This window comes from Agelaius phoeniceus, chromosome Z (assembly GCF_051311805.1).
Source record: "Agelaius phoeniceus isolate bAgePho1 chromosome Z, bAgePho1.hap1, whole genome shotgun sequence".
Taxonomy (NCBI): domain Eukaryota; kingdom Metazoa; phylum Chordata; class Aves; order Passeriformes; family Icteridae; genus Agelaius; species Agelaius phoeniceus.
Window position 1 is genome coordinate 55,834,536 of NC_135303.1, and position 20,423 is coordinate 55,854,958.

General features: G+C 39.0%; 1 protein-coding gene across 8 annotated transcripts in view; it reads right to left on the minus strand.

The window, feature by feature from the left end:
• AOPEP (aminopeptidase O (putative)) overlaps positions 1-20,423 on the minus strand; it is a 184,998-nt gene that overhangs the window by 14,057 nt on the left and 150,518 nt on the right. For 7 of the 8 annotated variants that reach the window (XR_013179820.1, XR_013179819.1, XR_013179818.1 and 4 more), the window contains one exon: positions 10,099-10,215. Coding sequence is in view for 4 of the 8 variants with exons in the window: in XM_054652037.2 (XP_054508012.2) it covers positions 10,099-10,215 (117 nt within the window). In the remaining 4 variants the exon portion in view is untranslated. Of the gene's footprint in view, positions 1-10,098; positions 10,216-20,423 lie in introns of those variants that run through there. The other variant, XR_013179823.1, reaches the window with a different exon arrangement.

Consider the following 20,423-nt stretch of genomic DNA (forward strand, 5'->3'; position numbering starts at 1 on the left):
ACTCCACCTGCAAATAAAACCTGTATCTTTCCCACAGCCAGCACAGAGGCTCTTTTCTACATGACCAAACAGAAGCCAGAAATCACAAAACACGCTGCTTCAGAAAGCCCAGGCAGAGCAGCAGGCAACCTTGCTGTGATCAAAAAGGCACAACAACCAAAGGATAGCACTTCAGGACAGGATTCACTCTTGGCAATGCAGCAAATGCTGAGGACTTGTTTGGAGAAGACAAATGCTTTTTTTTCCCCCACTTAAGGCTTACAGCAGAGAGCTCCCAATTACAAACCAGACATTCTTCTCCCTATGTGGGCCCCATCTGTGATCAAGGACAGCTGTGTTGGTAGAAAAAAAATTTCCAAAAGAAGTCAGAAAAGGCAAGAGACTAAGAAACCATGTCTAATCCTTTTTCAAAGGTGGCACTGGCTGTCTCTCTTCTGATGTCAAAGCTGTCACTGTGAATAAGAGGCTTGGTTGGGATGCCTAATTGTGTAATCTCAATGCTCTTCAGCCTGCTCCTCCTTACCCTGTCTAACAGGAGATGGATACAAAAGAGGATCGTCTCTAGCTTTACTGCAAACCAACAAAGTGATTATAGGAAAATGATCCAGAGAACAGTTAGATGAGGAAAAGGCCACCAGCAGCAAAGCAGTGTGACAGCTTCAACAGCACTGTCTGGGAGACCACATTGACATGGTTCCTGAAGGCTTTTCTCACAACATGCATATTTGTGCTGCCACTGTCCCTATGCTGGGGAGAGCAGCTCCTATATCATAGTGCATGTAAGGTAAGGAAATGTTTAACACAGCATGTTAACTCCCTTAATTTCAAAAACAAAGGTTTTAAAAAATAAGACTTAATTTAAAACATAGATACACTATTTATACTGGAACCAAAGGCTTCCCCTTTGCCTGCATTTTCACTATTGCCTATTCAGCATGCTGGAGCACCAGTGCCATTCACAGCTTGCAGCATGATAAAGATGGCAGAAAAGATGTCACCATCTGCCTTTTCAACAATTTCACTGGAGATGTGCGCTGAGCTTCACTTTGCTGTGGTGCTGCCAGCTCTCAGGAGCAAGGCTGCCTTCTGGCTGGTGACAGAAACAATGCTTGTGCCACCTTGCCTGCTCTCAGTTCTTGCTCCTTCCATCCCCAGCAGGCTGCTCTGGTGAGGATGGCTGCATGTGTGAAGACACAGTCTGAGGGTGAGTATGGAGAGGGTGCTGGGGGGCCAGGAGATCCTGCACCTCAGAGGGAGGGAGGGAAAACCAGGTCCCAGCCTAAGGTACAGCCAACATCAGAGGAGTACTGCAGGGACAAGACTTATGCCTTCAGGAAGGTAAGCTTGGCTTTGGCACATGTTCACATCCAAATGGATACTTTTGCCAAAATGCAGCAACACAACTCTGCCATCTCATATACGGCCCCATCCACATTCCCTCTGACAGCCTACTGAAACACCTATCTTTTATCTACAATATACTGAAACACCTATCTATTATCTACAATAATGGCTAGATTATGATGGAACATAGAATGGGTTGGGCTGGAAGAGACCTTAAAGATCATCTCATTCCAACCCTCCCAACTGTCTCCAACAGGGAGACCTTTCACTAAGCCAGGTTGCTCAGAGCTTTATTCTACCTGACCTTGAACACAGCCAGGGATGGGGCATCCACAGCTTCTCTGGGAAACCTGTTCCAGGGCCTCACCACCCTCACAGTAAAGAATTTCTTCCTAATAGCTAATCTAAACCCACACTCTTTCAGTCTGAAGCTGTCACTATCCCAACAGTATCTCTGGAATCAGCAGAAATTTATATCACCATAGCAAGCAATTAAAACACTTCTCATTATCACTGTCTCTTCTGGCTGTCTCCAGATAGAGTCTGTTTATAATTTTTACCCATATAGTGTCTGCATATGTGTCTCAACACAGATTATTTATATATGCACATAAAAGCATGCTGAGCTTATAAATCCAAACTTATAGTGGGAAAAAAGCACATAAACATATACATCTGACGTAGAAATTAAACTCTGAGGAGTTTGAGATAAGCACACCAACAGTCTGTTACCAATTATTATTAAATTATATCTCCTGTACAGCAAAAGGAAAGGCTGCTGTAAGTATCAAGGCAACAGTAAGCTATCCCCTTTGCCTATGCCCCTGTCTCCATCCCTCTGCTTTTACCTCATCTGTCTTGTAGCTAGAGGCAAAAAAACCTTTTATCTTTGGTCTCCCACAGTGACTGTGGTCAAAACATTTGTTATTTCCAGGCAAGATTACTGTCATAGACAGAATCTGGAACTCCATATGAAAATAAGACTCAAATTCCAAGCAATGAACAATGTGGCTACCTGTTTTTTCCATAACTTAGGTCACAGCCAGTCTACTCAGTCCATGCTCACATCCTTCTAATCTCCCATTGCTTAAAACCTGGATTTCCAGTTTCAAAATAATTACATACAAGATTTTTACTCCAAAGACAAAGACCTTTTGCATCACTCTTATTCTCCTTTTTCGATGCCCAGCAAAAATTCTTAAGTGAAAAATTCTTAAGTGAAGCATGCATGATTGCATGCTCATTCATGCAATCAGAACATTTCGATTTTTCTCTGTGTTTGACATTTTTTAGTCATCTTCTCCACTTCTTTTATTCCCTGCTGCTGGAATACAGCGATGATTGTTGCTTAGGACAATGCTTACACCACACAAAACACAACAAAATTTCTCTTCTTTCTCAGAACACTGCAACTCCAACTGGCACAAGGATTGAAAGTATGACAGCAGACTTTACCCACAAGTTATTAAGTCAGCGACTCAGTGGTGGAATCGTATCTGTGTGGTTAAGAAATTATGTCAGAACTGGCACCTGCTTCTTGTAGTATTTAGACCTCACAGGGCACAGAAAATTGTTTCCAAATTGTGGTCCTATTCAGGCATACCCTGCATCTGCAGCCAGCCTTCAAACAGGAATGAGAAGTATTAGACAAGCTATTTGGATGAAGTCTCAAAATAAGTTTATTTTAAATAAAAATATTTTCAGATTGTTTTTCAGAATTAAAAACCAAAACAAGCCAACCAAAAAACCTCCCAAAGAAAGCAAACCTCAGAGGATCATCCCTACTACTGACAGATAGGGGATTTTGTTTGTATTTTAGAAGTACCCCCTCCTTGTCATGGGCACTATGCCAGTGCTATCATATATAGGCAAATAAAATAACTTTTTTAATTCCATAAAAAGGTTGATGGTTTGTATTACAGCACCGGGTTTATACTGTCCAACAAAGAAATACTGTGTAAAACTTTATGTAGAGCAATTGCATCCAATTCAGAAAACCTTTAGGACTGAGTTCAGAAGCCCAGAGGACTCCAGTTCATTCTCCTTGCTGGACAATAGGACACAGAATTATCTCCAATCCCTTCCTCCACAAATTCTTTGGAAAAGCAGTAAAAAAATGCCAAACAAACCCAGTTGCATATTTGCTTCCCTCCTACCATCAGCTCATCTGCTTTCCAAGTTGCGCTAAGTTTCTGGACTGCAACACAGAGGAAATTAAGTTAAAAACTGGTTAGAAAAATCAGGTGATAAGTGAGCAGCACCAGTAATGGCAGCAGTCAGGGCACAAAAACTCCTCATGCCACCCAGCAGCCACTGAGATCACTTGGAAAAAACATGTTGCTGTTGGCTCCTGGAGGGATGTGGGACTAGGAGTGCTGACTGGTGGAAAGCTATTTCCAGTGCTCCACAAATCTCATGTTCTGATCATGCCCTTCAGCAAATGCTGATGGAGGGATTTTCTGTTCTTCTCAAGTGGCTGGAAAAGCCCCCCTACTTTGCATGTGGAAGCAAAACAAACCCAAATTATAGCTACTTGAGATTATCCTTCAGCCAGTCTTACAAATTCATCTCAACACATCCACTCAGTCACAATAGGCACATGAGCCAGAGTGAGTCTCATGGGAGGACTCCCATGGCTGTCACTGGAAGCGTTTTCCCCTCATCTTGTTCCGATTTTCTTAGCTTTTAATTTTGGACCTCATCTTTGGGAAGCAAGTGCCACCTTCCTAAAAGCTACCCTTTTCTAAGCTCCTTTCACTGGGAAAAAGATCCAACTCCTGCAAATGCATGCTTTTGAAAAACTAGCGTAACCAATATCAATACCAATACAGTCTGTGCCAAAGAGCCTGCAAATTGCATTTAGATGCAACATGAACAAGAACACGAAACAGAGCGAAGACTGAAATTTTTTCACGATCACAGAGGACATTCTGCAAGTGGCTGTGGCTTCAGTCAACACATCTATCAGCAAAAAGGACAGTCTACAATATACCCTGAAATTAGCCCTTTTTCTAGTGAAAATGGGAAGGGCTTTCTATGACAGAGATATATTTGCAAGGATTTGCATAAGGAAGTAGAAGTAGAGCAGGGAAAAATAGTATTTCTGTGAGGATGTGTGTGAAAAGCATCAGACTGATAATAGTAAAGAGATTTCACTTTGTGAAAACATATATGTCTTCTTTTCCATTTAATGAAAAGTAATGGCTGGGTGTACAAACCTCAAATATGATTTATTCCAGAAACAAACCTACCCTGCAGGCTGACTCATCTACACAGCCTTTTCTAGGTTCCTTATTATACTTTTCTAGATTACTTATATCAGGTTCCTCCTGATGTGCTAACTGCAATTCAATTGCAAATAAAAAATCATTCAATGTAACCATACGTATGTCTAGCGGCACAATAATGCTAGACATACGTATGTATGTCATTCATTCAGAAAGGAAAAGACAGGTGAAATTTATTTTGCACTCCTGGTAAATTTTCACAGCAGATTTGTAAGTCCTGCAAAACATACTGTTTTATCCAAAATAAGGCATCTCCTCCTAACTTGAGCTGCAACTGAGTAATAACCTGTATATTTAAATACAAAATAAGTACAGAAACTATTTTTACTCTTGCAGAAAAAAATCACTAGAAAACAATGCCCTGTAATAGAGTCATCTGCTCAAGCTGTCACCTTTTTTATCTTCTGATTTGGTGCTTCATACCAACAATGACATCAGTTAAGGAAAAGAACCATGGTTCCCTCCCTGTGGCTGCAATGCCACTATCTGAAACATGCCTACCTGTTGCTACACTGTTGAGTCAGGAAGGACTGGCAAGCCTGTGGAGGTATTTGCAATACATTACTAACTGTACTCAAAAGCTGAAGACTGCTTCTGAGTCCCTGCCCCAAGGGAGGACTGGCCCAGTGTTTGTGCTGAAAGTAAAGCTCACCAAGTGCCTTCTTCAAGTGTGCACTGACTTTCCCAAGCAGTTCCCTTTTCCCACCCAGTTTTATGGTGCTGTCCACAGAGCTCTGTTCCATAACCGTGCCTTCAAACAATGCCCATCCACCATCTGCAGGACAGCTGAATTATGCAACCTGAGAATGTGCTCAGCTCAACACAGTCACCATCAGATGGGAAATGACAAAAATTCATTTGTTCTTCCACATCTGCCAGCTTTTCACAGGCTAGGAAAGATCAATGAACCAAAGTTATTTTGTCGTAACAGAATTCTCACCACTTGTAGGATGCCAGGCACCTTAGATGGTTTGTGTGCATTTCTGTCAGTGAAATAAGATGCCACCACTTTATAGCCTTAGTCACACAGGCAGACCTCATGCACAATGAAGTACTTGTGTGAGAACAGCTTTATGCCACCCACATGACTGATGATATTATGATCTTAACTCATTTTACTCACATTTACAGCAGAAAGAGTTCTAGTTTCTTTTTTCTCCCCAAAATATACCACATTATGATCCCAAATACAGGGAAAGCATTATGTAAGTGAAGAGCATTTCAATCTGCTTGTTCAGACAAGGAAACACAACAAAGCAACTTTCCATATGCTGTGCAGGCAAGATAAAAGTGACATCTCCAGTCGGAAAGAAAGGAAAGCTAACTCTACAGTGAAAAATGTGGGGAAGTACACCATAAATATTTCTGCTTCATCCACATTCTGTACTTTTTATCACCACTTCTTAGATAATTCAGCAACAAGTAAAACACACTTGCAGAAATATCATCAAGTCTTAAATAGGACTGAAAGTGTCACACCCACTGTTCTTCTCCTATGGCTGTGATCTTCTTCCTGTCACATTTTTCATTGTTTTGCAGGTTACTCAGCCATTCTGTGTCCTTGTGTGCCCACAAGTTACAGGTCTTTGGCCAAATGAAGAACAGAAATAATGGGAGTAATGAGAGGGCTCATCTAGCTAAGAGATTCATTGACTATTAACTCAGATCTCATGGTGTTGTCTTTTGTAAATTATTGACTCCACTTTATTTATATGTAAGTTCTCAATAGCTTATTCAAATGAGATAAGATTGCACTGTTGTATCAGAAGAGATGTCATCAAGGTTAGACAGATTTTAAAAAATACTAGACACCCAAAACTTTCCATGAAGACCAACTCTCCACATTCTGCCAGATGCTAGATATTGAATAAATGAAACAGCTGTCTAGAACAGCCACTTTGGAAAGAAACAAAATAAAAACAACACAAGATCCACTTTAAATTTTATTATCCCACTGAGCTGTCTGATGGCAACTGTAGCTGCTGCTTTATAACATATCCCATTTCTCCTCAGCCAGCTGAACTTACAGCTGGACTTAGTCATGTTCAAAATACAGCCAATGCTTCTCTTCAATGCAGGATGTGGTATGTCATGGAGATGTAGCCTGTGCATGAGTTATTTTGTTGCGTAGTGGGAAGCAGCACAACAAGACAGGGGGAACAGGAAGAGAAAATTGAGGACACAATCCAATTGCTTCCCACTTGTCTGACACTACTTGGCTGAGCCACAATGGGCTGAAGGCACAGAGAGAAGAACGGAAAATGGCTTTAAGCTTTGAAACCTTCATTGCTTTTAAAAAAAAGATCTCTTGGATATGCTCAATTCAAACAGCTCAGGTCAATGAATTTAATCTTTTGAAAACAAACTTGTAGTTTTGTGTCTTCTCAGATGTTCCAAGGTTTGAGGAATAAATGGCAAATGAAATAATTATTTGTTACAGAAGTGGACTGCAAAAAGTGGAAAGGAGTCACAAATTATGAAATTTGGCAGATGCCCTACAAGCCTCTCTTGGCATCCAAGACTAGGAGCAGACCTATTTGGAATGTGATTAAGCCATCCGCAGTTCTGGCTCTTGTGGCTCCAAAGTTATACATTATGGATCATAAATATGTTACTTAACCTTTGATTTATTTTTTGTTTGTTAAAAGAAGCATTCAAATGTCTGTTCTAGTAGGAAGATAGACACTGAGGCTATGTATCTGCATTGAAGCCTAATCTGAGAGGAGAGGAACTGCACTGAGTAAGTAGGTGCAGAGATCCCTTCAAGAGAGATCAACCTTTACATTCCAGGCAAGGTTGATTCTGACTCTCTCCTCTCCTGACTGACGCAAAGGAATAGACACAGAATAGACACAGGGCAGGCTACCTGCTGCAAACCCTCCACTCCTTTCTGAAGCAACGTGTACCCCTAGGTTGCTAAATCTGGACGTGCACATGGTAACAAATGGTCAGGAGTACCAAATAGTGCTGTTGTCGCCTCACTGGCTGGGGACAGACCTACACTTTGCTGAGGGCAGGAGCAGATGCCACCAAGTGTGCAAGGCTTTACTGCAACAAGCATGATCAATTTAAAGTCAACATAAAGATGCTTCAGTCACACAGACAGAACAGCTTTAAGAAATATAAACAAGGACTCTCCATGCTGTATTTGTGCAGGACAGATGGATCTCCAGTAATAATCTTCAAAATTATTATGTACAAATTTTAAGACCAAAATTTGTGAAAATACATTAAAAAACCATACTCCTTTGTGTATGTACCCTCTCACACTATTGGCCATATCATTGCTTATCCCTGCTCGAAGATGATTGTGAATTTGAATGCTACTTTTCAAAAATAAGAAAACAAGTTTATTTCTTAACTTTTTGCTGCTGGATGGAACACAGCTGACAACCTCACTTCCAAAAAATCCTGGAATAAACCCTCTGACACTGAGAGTTTTCTTTTTATTGACCTGCATGCAAGTTTTTTATGGTTTTATTTTTAATAATCCATTTCTGCTGTTTAGCTACTGAGAACATTTGAACTCCAGTAATACAGCAGGATCACTAGAAGTGATTTGTGTAACGACAAATTAAGTCTAGACAAGAACAGGCTAAGACTGCAGTTCTTTGCCCCGGGGTCACAACAACAAAAATCCCCTGTGCACATATAAGAGAATGAGGCCCAAATAGTCTGTTCCTCAGGTAGACGAGGCCATGGGAGCTAGTTCCCTTTAAAGGACTGTAGGTGCCTGGTAAACCAGGTCATCAGACTGGTAAAATGCTAATGGTAATGTTGTCTTAGTTGTACTTCTAAGAGAGTTGTCTGCTAAGCCCTTGTTTCACCTTGTAAAATAAAATTGAGATTATGTTCATTTCATAGAGGTTCTAATCTTGATGGTTTGCGGAGGTTTTTCACAGAACCATTCTGATAGATTGTTTGCGTACTTTTATGTTAACACTGCAAGGAAAAAAGAAAGCATGAAAGTGAAGAGGAAGGAAAAACCTGAAAAACTGAAGCTTGTGGCCTGGTGCTTACAATTCATAGGCATGAAACAGCAACAACACAGCTATTGCTTTGATCTATGCCCCTGTTAATTCCTCTTCCCATAATAGAACTTCTGACATTTCACTGGTATTCAGATGTGATTAAAATATATTCTAATACCTATAAAAAGAAATGTTGATTTAACTACTAATTAAAAATAAATCTGGCATTTGGAAAACTTTATCAACAAAAAGTAAAAAGGTGCAGTAAACAGCAGCAATTGAAATGTTGTTCTTTGTTTTGTTTATTTTTTTCTGAGAAAAAGGTAGATATCTGTTTTATCAATCTTTACATTAAGGTTTAGATTTCCGAGTCTTTCCAAGCATCCACACAGCAACTTCAGCCGTAAGAGTAACAAGATAGATTTTGATCTCTCCTTCAATTCTAATAATTGCCACAAAGTTCTAAGAATAACAGGGTAAGTCAAGCACACTGGCTTTCTGCAACCTTCTGCAAGGCAGTTTTTAAATAAACAGGAGCCAAATGTTAAGTTCACCATATTCCTTCATTGCACAGTAGCTTGGTCATATGCTACATCATAATTAACCCTTGTTTTATATATATATATATGTATATGTATGTACACACATATAAACACACGCATCTCTAGACTCCTTTATGTTCATCTCTGACTTTCTTACCTCCTCCTGAATACTACATACTTGAAGCAAAGGCTGCTTACAAGGCTGCTCTCAGACACCACTTCTGCATTAATTTTCAGAACTCTCCCAGCTCAAGAAAACCATAGGACTTAAAAGAGTCTTCTCTGCACATGGTAATAAAGATTTACTGGTTTGCCTCCCAAAGATATAAAGCACTTTGGAGCAGGGATGCTACCCTTTATGCTACCATATAAAGCAGTGTTTTCCTTGGGGCCTATTAATGTCACCAGCACTTAGCAGAAGCAACTGCAAAAAACATTAAATTAAGGCCCCAAACCAGAAAACACTGTAGTCTCTCTGGAAAGCTAACTTTCCTAAATCCTGAGTGAGACTTTGGAGCATGCAAAGAGGAACAATATGAGCTGACAATGGGGAAAAATAATTTTAGACTATAACAGACTTGATTACATTTGGAGACAATATCACAACAAAAACAAACTGGGCTCCACTACACAGAAAAACGTAGTGAAAAATTTAACACTTGAACAAATGTGCTGCCTAAGGTACATGTAAAATAGTTTGGACATCCGGGTTGTCCTGAACTTTACTACCACAGTATGCAAAACACACCTGAACCTACCTACACAGAACACAGAGAAACACTGAGTTATTATGGCAATAAAGATGCAATAACACTGGAGTTAAGATCATTCAATTTCAGATTCAGACATGAAAAAAAAAAACCTGTAGTGAGTCTGGTTCCTAGTGGAACACTGTTATTCCTAGTCAACAACACAGTGGCATACATTAGAGAGATTTATTTTTACATGACTTACCTCAGCATCTTGCCCCCGGAGCTGGTATGTTCTCTCTAAGCACTGAAGTATTCTAGGACACAATGTCTTCTCCTCCAAGAGGAACTCCAGAAGTAAGACCAGCTGGTCAGGGAGAAGCTAAAAGAAAAATAAATGCCATATGTGAATGAAGATCTCTACTGGCTGAGCAATGTAAATGGAAACAAACTAAAAAGGACAAGATTGTGATAACCTGTGTACTTCCAGCATGTGCTTTAAATACAACTTGGACCTCTAGCTGGTTTCTGAAGAACCTCAGGGTTTATGTGTCTGTGTTCTGAAAGACTGTGCTGGGGCACAATGAGGATTCATTTTCCATGGTTTCCATTGCTATGGTTAGATCAGATCTAAAACATGCCTATCTTATTGAAATAGAATCATGGCTTAATAAGTAGGATTTTTACGGAATGTATAAAACAAGTAATTCTATTTTGTTTGGGTTTGAAGAGAGAATAATTTACAGTGCATAATTTGAGAAATCAATGAGGCATATGAACATATAATTTTTAGAGTGGTGTTTTTATCAGATATACAAGCATTTGAGTGGTTTGTTTACACTGAACAAAGAAACACCACACAAATAAGTGAACCACCAAACAACTGTTGCAAAAACACATTCTGAGGCATATTTTAGCGCAATGAGTCACAAACCATCCATCCTTTCATGGGAAATATGCATGAATGTTGTATTTGTAGCACACATGGTACAGCATCTACGCACAGATATATATATATTCAGTAGTTTCAGTTAGTTTCTTGACTCATGAACCTATCATTTTGAATTGGAACCTAATGTAATCTAAAAAAAAAAAAAAAGCACAAGAATCTGTTGTAGCCAGTGCTTAAGTGCTCTTTTTAATAGGCTTATTGGATGAACAAATAAATAATTCAAACAGAGCTCAGAGAGAAATTGCACCAGCTGCCAGGAAACATCTCTTGGAAATTCAGGCTCCAAGGTGATCAGTCAGAAGTTTGTTATATGCCCCAAAACTTTCCCCGCTATTGCAGGGCACCAGGGGAGGAAGGGGAAAGGCAAAAGAATGTCAGTAAAGCTTTTGCATACAAAAAGAAACCAACCCTGCTCACTTCTAATGTTCTTGAGACAGACTAATAAAAAAGACATCCTGCTACTTTGACAGTACTCCCAGCTTTCACCACATTTGGTGATTTTCTCTTCCCACCTTGCTGCCTACCCATGTCTGCTTTGCTGCGACAATGCACTAAGCAAGGATGAAAAGAATTCAGCTATAGGAAACGCCTCGCCCAACAACACATCCCACAGCCAGGGCTGTTTATGTGGACTGAACAAGACTGGACTTCTGATCTCTCATCTCTTGAGTCCATGAAGACACCCAGGATCTTCCAATAAGTCTTAATCTGTAAAATATCTACATTAATAACTAATTTAGCAACATGACATTTTCTTCTCTTTTAGACTAGTATCTAAATCAGAATAAAGAGGAAAGGGCATCTCTATAATGGTAATGCTTTGGTTTCTTTGCATTTTGATTTCTTTCCATTTTTTACTGGTAAAGTTGTATTCCTGAAGACTGAAAATACCCCAGATCTTACTAGCACTTAGTGAAACATTTTGTAAGTAATATCAAAGCCTGCCAATCACATGGTATTGTTAAAAGTGGTCAATATTTAAAATTCAATATTTTAAAATATTGAATATTTCATTTCAGGACAACTACTAAAATGGCAGCTTAAATGCTTATTACGGAGTTCAACAGTAGCTGCCGGGGGTTGGTGAGACAAGCTAAAAAATAAAACAGGGAAAGTTTCTGGGAAGTGACTCTACTTGGAAAAGGAATTAATTCTGAACATTAATAAAATACAGAATGTTGCAGAACACCACACAAAGAAAGGTAACTTCTGATCTAGATAGTTTTCACTGCTAACTAAAAAGACAGAAGAACAATACTTAATTTGCAGAAGCTATAGAACAGTTGCTTCAATACGTAGGTACAGAACAGCTGAGTATTTTATAATATAACTGCAGTATAATTGCTACACAGATTCACCCATGGAAAGCTATTGTTTAAGGCAGCATTACAAAAGCCAACTTTTTTTTTGAGCAACAGCAGAGCAGCAGCCATGCCCTGAATTTTTGTCTGTCTAGTGCTGCATCATGGCTAAAGTTTTTTCAGAATTATTGGCTAAACTCTGAGAGTCAGTAAAACAAACAAAACCCCATTAAAACAAACAAACAAACAAACAAACAAACAAAACCAAGAGTGCATGAAGTGTTTGGACAATGCTGTCAGGCATATGGCGTGATTATGAAGTGTCTTGTACAAGGCCAGGTATTGGACTCGATGATCCTGGTGGGCCCCTTCAAACTGAGCATCTGCTATGATTCTACAAATAAGACCATGGCTTCTGCTATTTTCCCACGTTCCAGCTGCCCAGGATGGTACCTTACATACCAGTTTCTAGCTCATGGATTAATTAGAGTCCAAGGCAGGAGTTAGTGAACACCGGCAGAGAGGGCGGGCGCTGGCAGGGGAGCGCTGGCGGGCAGACCTCTCCCTGCAGAGGCACTACTGGGCACAGCTATTACAGTCTGTTCTCCGACTCGTTTCTAACAGAAAAGGAGGAACGTTCCCATCTACACTTTTAACCTTTCCTTTCAATAAAAGAGACTCTGCTTTAAAACCCTAACTTAGGCCAAGAGACAGAAAATTGCAACCAGAGTTTCATGACACCAGCTGCTAGAAAATTCATTCAGGGGTGCAGACATTTTTTTTTCCCCACACACAATATGTATCATTCTCAACATTCTCACCATTCTCACCAAAGCAGTCTTTTAATGGTTATAAATAAGCTTCAAAAATTGCACTTGAATCTTCTCTGAGAAACCCCCCTCTCACTGTTTTTTGTTTTCCTACCACCATCCTTATTTGTCCTGCCCACCTGTTACTTTCCATCCTTCACACCAGGAGAATTGCTTGGGGTGCATGTTGTCAATTTTCAATTTGTTTGCCTCATGCTTAATACAAAGAGGTCCTTGCCTTAAGTGCTATCTAAACATAAATACTGTAGAGACCTAAATGCAAATTTCTTTTCAAGAACTGTATAACCACTTTCCTTTACAACAACTCATATTCTGTGAATGCATATTGAATATCTAACACCCATAGAAAAGTTATAGCAGGATATAGCAGGATAATTGTCACACTCTCAAGTTGTGTCTTCAGGCAGAAAACATTCAGAAAACAACCATAACACCACAAATGCAAAATTTCAGTGTTCTTCATAAAATAAAATTAACTAAAATAAAATAAAAATAACCCCCTCATACTCTGAACTAGAATAGAGAATACTCAATCAAAATATTCAAACATATGCAATTATGAAAGCAGATTGTTTCAATCAGGAAATGTGGCGAGGATCAAGAAATAGTTTTCATTACGTCAAACTGCTGCAACAGCATCTATTTATACTGTAAAGTAGATAGTTCCTGCCCAATCTATGCCTGCATGGAAATCATATTACTTTTCTCAGGGCTGGCCCTCCCCCAGCTGTGACTATGGACACTACAAAGAGGATATAAATGAATATGCTGTGACCAAGCACACTAGAGGTTTTCTGTCATGTCCCATGTAATTAAACATCATCCCCTCTATAAAGCTGTATCCCAGCACTGTATATATTATCTTGCCCTTAAGACCGTAAGACTTCTCCTCCAACTCTTCAGCCTTCTGAAAGAGTTCACTTTGTCCTGCCACTAAACAACCATTTGTTCTCTGCTTCCCCTAAGTTACCTGATGTGGCAGCTTTAAAGTTTGAATAAAGAGGCTATTAACCCTTAAAAAAAACTTTAAGTGATAGGGAATATCAAAACTGGCTCTGTGTTTAAAAAATGCAAGATGAAAGAAATAAAGAAAACATAAACAAATTGAAAATATAACTGATATTCACTGTATACTAAATCTCTTTGAAGTAATAAAAGCATACTCTGTATTTTATTCATATCAATACACAAAACACTTCAGCCATTATACTGTGTTACAAGAGTATCTTATTAGATTAGTAGGTTTGAAAGGTTTTCTACAAATAATCTTTGAACAAAACCATGAATTTTCAAAATACAATCCCTAATCTGTAAAAAGCACAAAGAAAACAAATCTTTCCCCTTCAGAGTATAGCAGCTATAGAGGTCATCGATCTCACATCCCCGAAGACCACCCACACGAAAGAGAGTATTTATCAATTCCTAAATTAACAAACACAATAAATGCCAAATTCACCCTTTATACTAGAAAAAAAATTGCCACTGAAGCATTTGACTACTGACCTTTCAGCCATGAAATGTGACACAGATATATCTACTTGAGTTGATCCACAGCACCAGCATTTGCACTGCACCCCTCTGCCAGGACACAAATCACTAAAGTTGTACAGCTGGTATGTTGAATATCCCATTTGCTCCTGCCTGCACTTGAATGAAGTCATTGAAAGCCTCCTTGGAGGGAAAATCTGCCTCAGACTAATGCAGCAACCGATTGACAGTGGCGTGATTTCTATTATTACTCCATTATCACACTGGGATCTGTGCCTAAATGAGCATACTTCCTCCCTGATGCCATTTCCTTTTATCCTGGCTCTAGTCTAAAAGTGGATCAATGGGAGTAATATGTATGATGTCACTTCAATTTACAGCTACTGCCTCCCTCTCTCACATGCACAAATAGATCAATTCTTCCCAAAAATGGTTAAAAAATGCACAGGGAGAATCTTCTCTGAGAAAAGGGTTCTCTGCTATATTTGTCTGTGTAACCACAGCAAGGAACTGTTTACAGTGATCAAAAAACAGGGGGGAAAAGGAAAAAAAAATCACTACTGTGCACTAGAAAACGCTGGCTGAAATACAAGAAAAACAAGGCCTTATAGAGAATTAAAGCAATTTGGCCTTTGAAAATCACACAGAAATGTTTAAAGTTTTTAAGGCACAGTATATTTCTCCTGTACTTGGTGGAAGATAATCTTGTGTCCTATCCCCAAAAACACAAAAGGTATTTTCATTTATATATTTACAAAGTTTTCCCAAGTCAAACCAAATTCCTTCCCACTCCCCTCTTAGGAAAGAAAGGGAAAACCCTTACTCCATAGTTCAGTTGTGAATAGTTCCCTTCAGAAAAAAAACTGATCATAGAATCATTTAGGTTGGAAAAGACCTCTAATATCACCAAGTACAACCACTAACCCAGCACTGCAATGTTGACCATTAAACTATGTCCCTAAGCACCAAGTCTACATGTTTTTTAAGTACCTCCAGAGAGACTCACTCAACCTTGTGCAGCCTGTTCAATCTCCTCATAAACTGCAGTCAAGAAAGCAATACTACTAGTCCAGGAGACAGGTCCAGGTCATCTCCACACTTTTACTTCACATGGTCAAAAAAATCCCCAAATGAATCTCATTTTATAAACTCTCCCCCACTGCCTTGAATGCTCTTTTCTGCAGGCTGCAACTAAATAAAACTTGTTGCAGAACAAATCCCCCTATTCCTCAAACTGTTAAGCAAATTGGTAGCTTGAAAATTCAAAAAAGCACTGTTTACTCAACCATGTTTTTAACCAGATGTTTTCATTGTTTACCTCAATATTCTTCAGATGCTGATCAGCACAGTGACTTCTTTTAAATGAAAACAAGGTATGTTCTCCCCCACCCCCCTTCAAGGGCTAAGAGGTATTCATATCAAGTAGCATATAAATAAATATCAATTAAAAAATGTCCACACTTACAGTTGTTAACTAGTGTAGTGCAATATACTAGTGAAAAGAGTTTAACTCTGAAAGAACTAGTCTGCTGTTTGATTAATATGCAGGGGGGGAAAGTATTCTGCAGCTGAAATATGCTTTGAACTGGTTTGCAAAATAAAGCCCATCTTTGCCACAGGCTGACAAAATTTCACAAGCACGTAGTGGAAAAGACAGCTCTGCTCAACTTCATTTAGGCCAGTTTATTTGACTTCTCCCTTGATGAAAAGCCAGCTCCCCTTTCAGTGTTTATGAAAGATAACTAGTCCTCACTATATTTAAAAGCAAAATATCTCAGTTTGTAATATATTCTCATCTACTTATGAACTGCACTTGTATGATATCTCTTCCCACTGTGTGTGGTTTATCTGTATCTGTTCAGTTGGCTCTTTCTATACTCAGCAATTCATTTTTGAACACAACCATTTTAAAAACACAAACCAGGAACTGTACCTGGTAATTATCATGAAAAATACATTCCTACGAACTTTGCTTCAAAAAGCCTTATTTCAAAAAGTAATATTCCAACAAGTTAATCAACATTTCACTTGTGTTACATTTTAAAATGCTTTTTCCAGGACACTGATATCTGGCATCACCTACTTCTTACTAGTAGAACATAAAAATGACACAGTCCAATTTATTTAATAAACAATTGCACTGGCATTTTGTTCCCAGTTACTTTCCTCCCTATAATATAAAAATTAAGGCTGTTTTTTGAAAGCAGATAAGCTCCATCAGAAATAATTTTAAGGCCAATACATACTAAAACACAAAGGTTTGGCTTGTTCTGGCCACAAATATAAAAACACTGCTGAATGAAGGACAAAAATTGCTGTTTTACATTCAGTGTCTGATATTCTGGTTACACATTACTGGTAAAAAAGTTAAAGTGGCTGTTAAAAGGCCAGCCACTGCTACCAGTCCATGAACTAGAACTTTTTCTTAGGCTTTGGTATGACGTATTTTCCCATAATTTACTTTATGGAGAGAAGATCCACTTACAAAGAAATTCAACATCTGCAATCTAACATAAATGCACTGAAATGTCAAAAATGATTAAACCTTCACGATCTAACATTCTGCTGAGCCAGCAAAATGAAAAACAGGTGTCTTCCACTACAGGTTCAGTCAGGTTATGCAGTGCTTTTCTCAACCTTAGTTTTCTCAAAGAAACATTTCACTGTAACTTTACCCTCAAGCATAATAATTCCCTTTCAAGCATAATAGGCTACACATTCTCTATTCTATGCAGATTACCAGCCCTGCCAGTTACTATGATGCTTCCAGGATGTGCTGCTCCTGCTTTCAGATGAAATGGCCACACCAAGAGAAAATTTACACAGAAAGCCAAATTCCACATCTCAAAACACACTTCACAGACAGCATTACTGTGACACAAACCAAAGCTTTTGTTGTTGCTGACACTGGCAGCAGCAAGATCTTCAGTCATCCCTTCACTCGATCTCAGGAGTCCCCAGCAGTGCAGAGGAATGATCAGAATATCAGCCCTGTGAGCAGGGGGCATTAAGACCACCTTTTCTCATCTAACAGCACACCCAGCAGAGGCACTGCCGGTTCAGCAAACTATTCACCTAACTGCAAAGAACAAAGCCAAGAAGAATATTTGTCTTATTTTCCAGATTTCCTAACTATTACCTATTAGAGGATTCACAGAAAAGATAACCAAATTTTAGCAATTGGTGGAAAGATTTCATACACACATTGTAGCAGATGCTGAAGTGCAAGCATCTGCCCCCTAATTTGTCCACACAAAACAGTGTAGATCTCAATGCTCCAAATCACGTGCTTAAGCTGATCAGTGGCAGTATAGACCATCTCACCTTGAATGACCAACATCTAGATCCTTTGAAACCACCTGGCTATCAAGTGGCCTTTGAGACATTAAAAGAAAGTGACAGACTACAGCAGACATTGAGCAATGAAGAGCTGAAGAAGATAATGATGGAATATGAGCCACAACTGTCAGTGAGAACATCCTCAGCACCCAAACAGATTTCCTTTTTTCTTCTCATTCTAAGTACTAGAAGAAAAAAGACAAAAGAGAATTAACTATTTTTTCTAGCAAATTACTGGGCAAGTAACCACACCACCCAGCACTGAAAATGAAAAATCCCATCTCTGGAAACTAATCCAGGATGTTAAGATACCTTTTCAGAATGAAATATTCTTACAATAGAACTGAGCAAGGGCCAGCTTGAAGAAGTATAATCCTTTTCCTTGGAAGTTTAGTACACATTTGGCCATTCCTGGCACAGAAATTGGTTCTGCCTATACCTACCAAAGCAAGACTCAGTCAATGTCCAGAGTTCAGCTAGGATTGTTATCTTCAAGGAATTCACTACAGGTTTTCCAACTCTCTTGTGGTGTGGTCAGCTCTTGGGAAAATCTCAGCTTGTTTACCAGAACACATTCCTTTCTGGTAAATCAAGTACAAAGGTACTAGACCTAGTACCTACTAAATGCCCCGAACAGCTGGAATTCAGAGAAAGGACATAAAGAAAGGGAGAGAAAATAACTTTTCTTTGTCTTCAAAGCTTTCACTATGGCTGTGCTGAAAGAAGTTTTATCAATTCCACTCAGCTTATGCTGGAGCTGCAGGATACACCACCACTTCAGGGAGGGCTATCTGAGATTCATCATAAAGCACTAACAATGTCACATGCCTTCCTGGACGAAAGCATTGTAGCACAGATGGGAACCTGCACTCCCATCTCTTAACCCTTTACTACTGGAATCCACAAGAATTCATTTTCTTTTCTACTCTTTCTGATTTCAGAACAACAGATAATGAGGGCTTTCATATTTAATTATGCCCTGTGTCTTTTAACATTTGTAGATAAACTGCATTTCCAGATCCATATTTTCTTTCTTTTCTGAAATCTGGCTCTGGTGAACTGTGTGTCCAACACAGCCTGTGCATACTCACAACAATTTTTCAACACACCACATACATTTGATCCCTTTTTCTTTTAGAGTCCTTTTGTTGTTTGCTGGTTGGTTGTTGTTTTGGGTGTTGGTCTTGGGGTTTTTTTCATTTGTTGAGAATGCAATTGACCAGACTGAGTAAACTCCAGTTTCAGAAATACATACATACTGCCAAGAAAGTCTTAATCATGGACAACCTTAAAACACGCGTACTTCTAACAGTCTAAACCTAAGAATAGGTGCTGCTGGGAACCTAGAAAAGCAGTATATAGAATTTGCAGTCATGAAACTGTCCCCATTGATCAAAGATGCAGAGATGCCAAGCCACTACCATCAGCTTCTAGAATTCTTTTAACTAATGGCCTTAGTTGATGACTAAAACTATCAGTTGTCTGAAAGAACTCTTTTTGCTGTGGTGGAAAGTCACCTAGTTCCACAGCTGCTGTCACTTCTCAGCCCAATTGCCTCATCATCCCAAAAGAAAGCCTTTGGCACTTTAGAAGATAACTGGCACTGAACACTCCACCATGACTAGCAACACAGATTACCATATGGTTACCTGGTTTTCAAGTTTTTTGTGTTTCCCACCACAATATCCATGAAATCAACCACTGCAGACTACACTGATGACTCTGAGGCAGCTACTGTAGGTTGCTGCCCAAAGATCACAGCCAGGCACTTCCTCCACTTCACAATTCTCCACTCAAAGCACACCAACTTCTTGAAAAGGCACCTGATCTTTTCAACGAGTTGTCCCAAAACTGGCACTGTTACCTAAGACTGGTCACAAGCATCACCACCTCTCACTCCAGATGTAGGCCAAGTTTCTCAGTTTTGCCTGCTCTACTACAAACACATAGCAAGGTGTACTTAAAGCAAAAAAAATAAGCCACCACTTCTACCTCCCAAAAAACCCTTTCTGAAACAAAATGCTTCACTGCATACAGCTCTCTCCAGGAGCAGAGGATAAGACAATGAAATACACGACAAAAGTTAATTGCTTAATACTTTTGTGAAGGCTACTCAAATCCTATTGTGATGAGTGTTATATGGAACAGAACAAGTGTATCCCACTACTTTTTATTCCTGATTTTAAAAATATGGATAAGGTTTTAATTTAAATTGTTGCAAAAGACAACTAACACTAGAAAAAAAACTCAAAAATCAACCCCTTAAAAGATTTGAGAACAAGTGTTGCGCAACATGGTTATTATGCCCAGTGCTATGTAAAAAGACATTATAATTACTAGCAAGGATGTCACTGCCTAATTTTCTCTTTCAAAATCTGTATTTCAAAATCTATATTTTTCCTATACAGGAGCATTAAAACTAAGTATAAAAATAGTCCAAGTTCAAACTTGCTGGACATGAACTTTTCCAAACTGCAGTTTGACTTATGGATTTTTTAGCTTGAAGGAATGCAAGTGGCTTGAGACAGCATTTGCATACCATTAGCACATGCAGGAACAGAACTTCTTAAAAAAAAATCCCAAAAAACAAACCAAACCCAAAAAGTTAGTTGAAATACTAATGTTTTCAGAAGTAATTATCAAATAAAATGAGTTTAAAACATGGTAAGTGCTACACTCT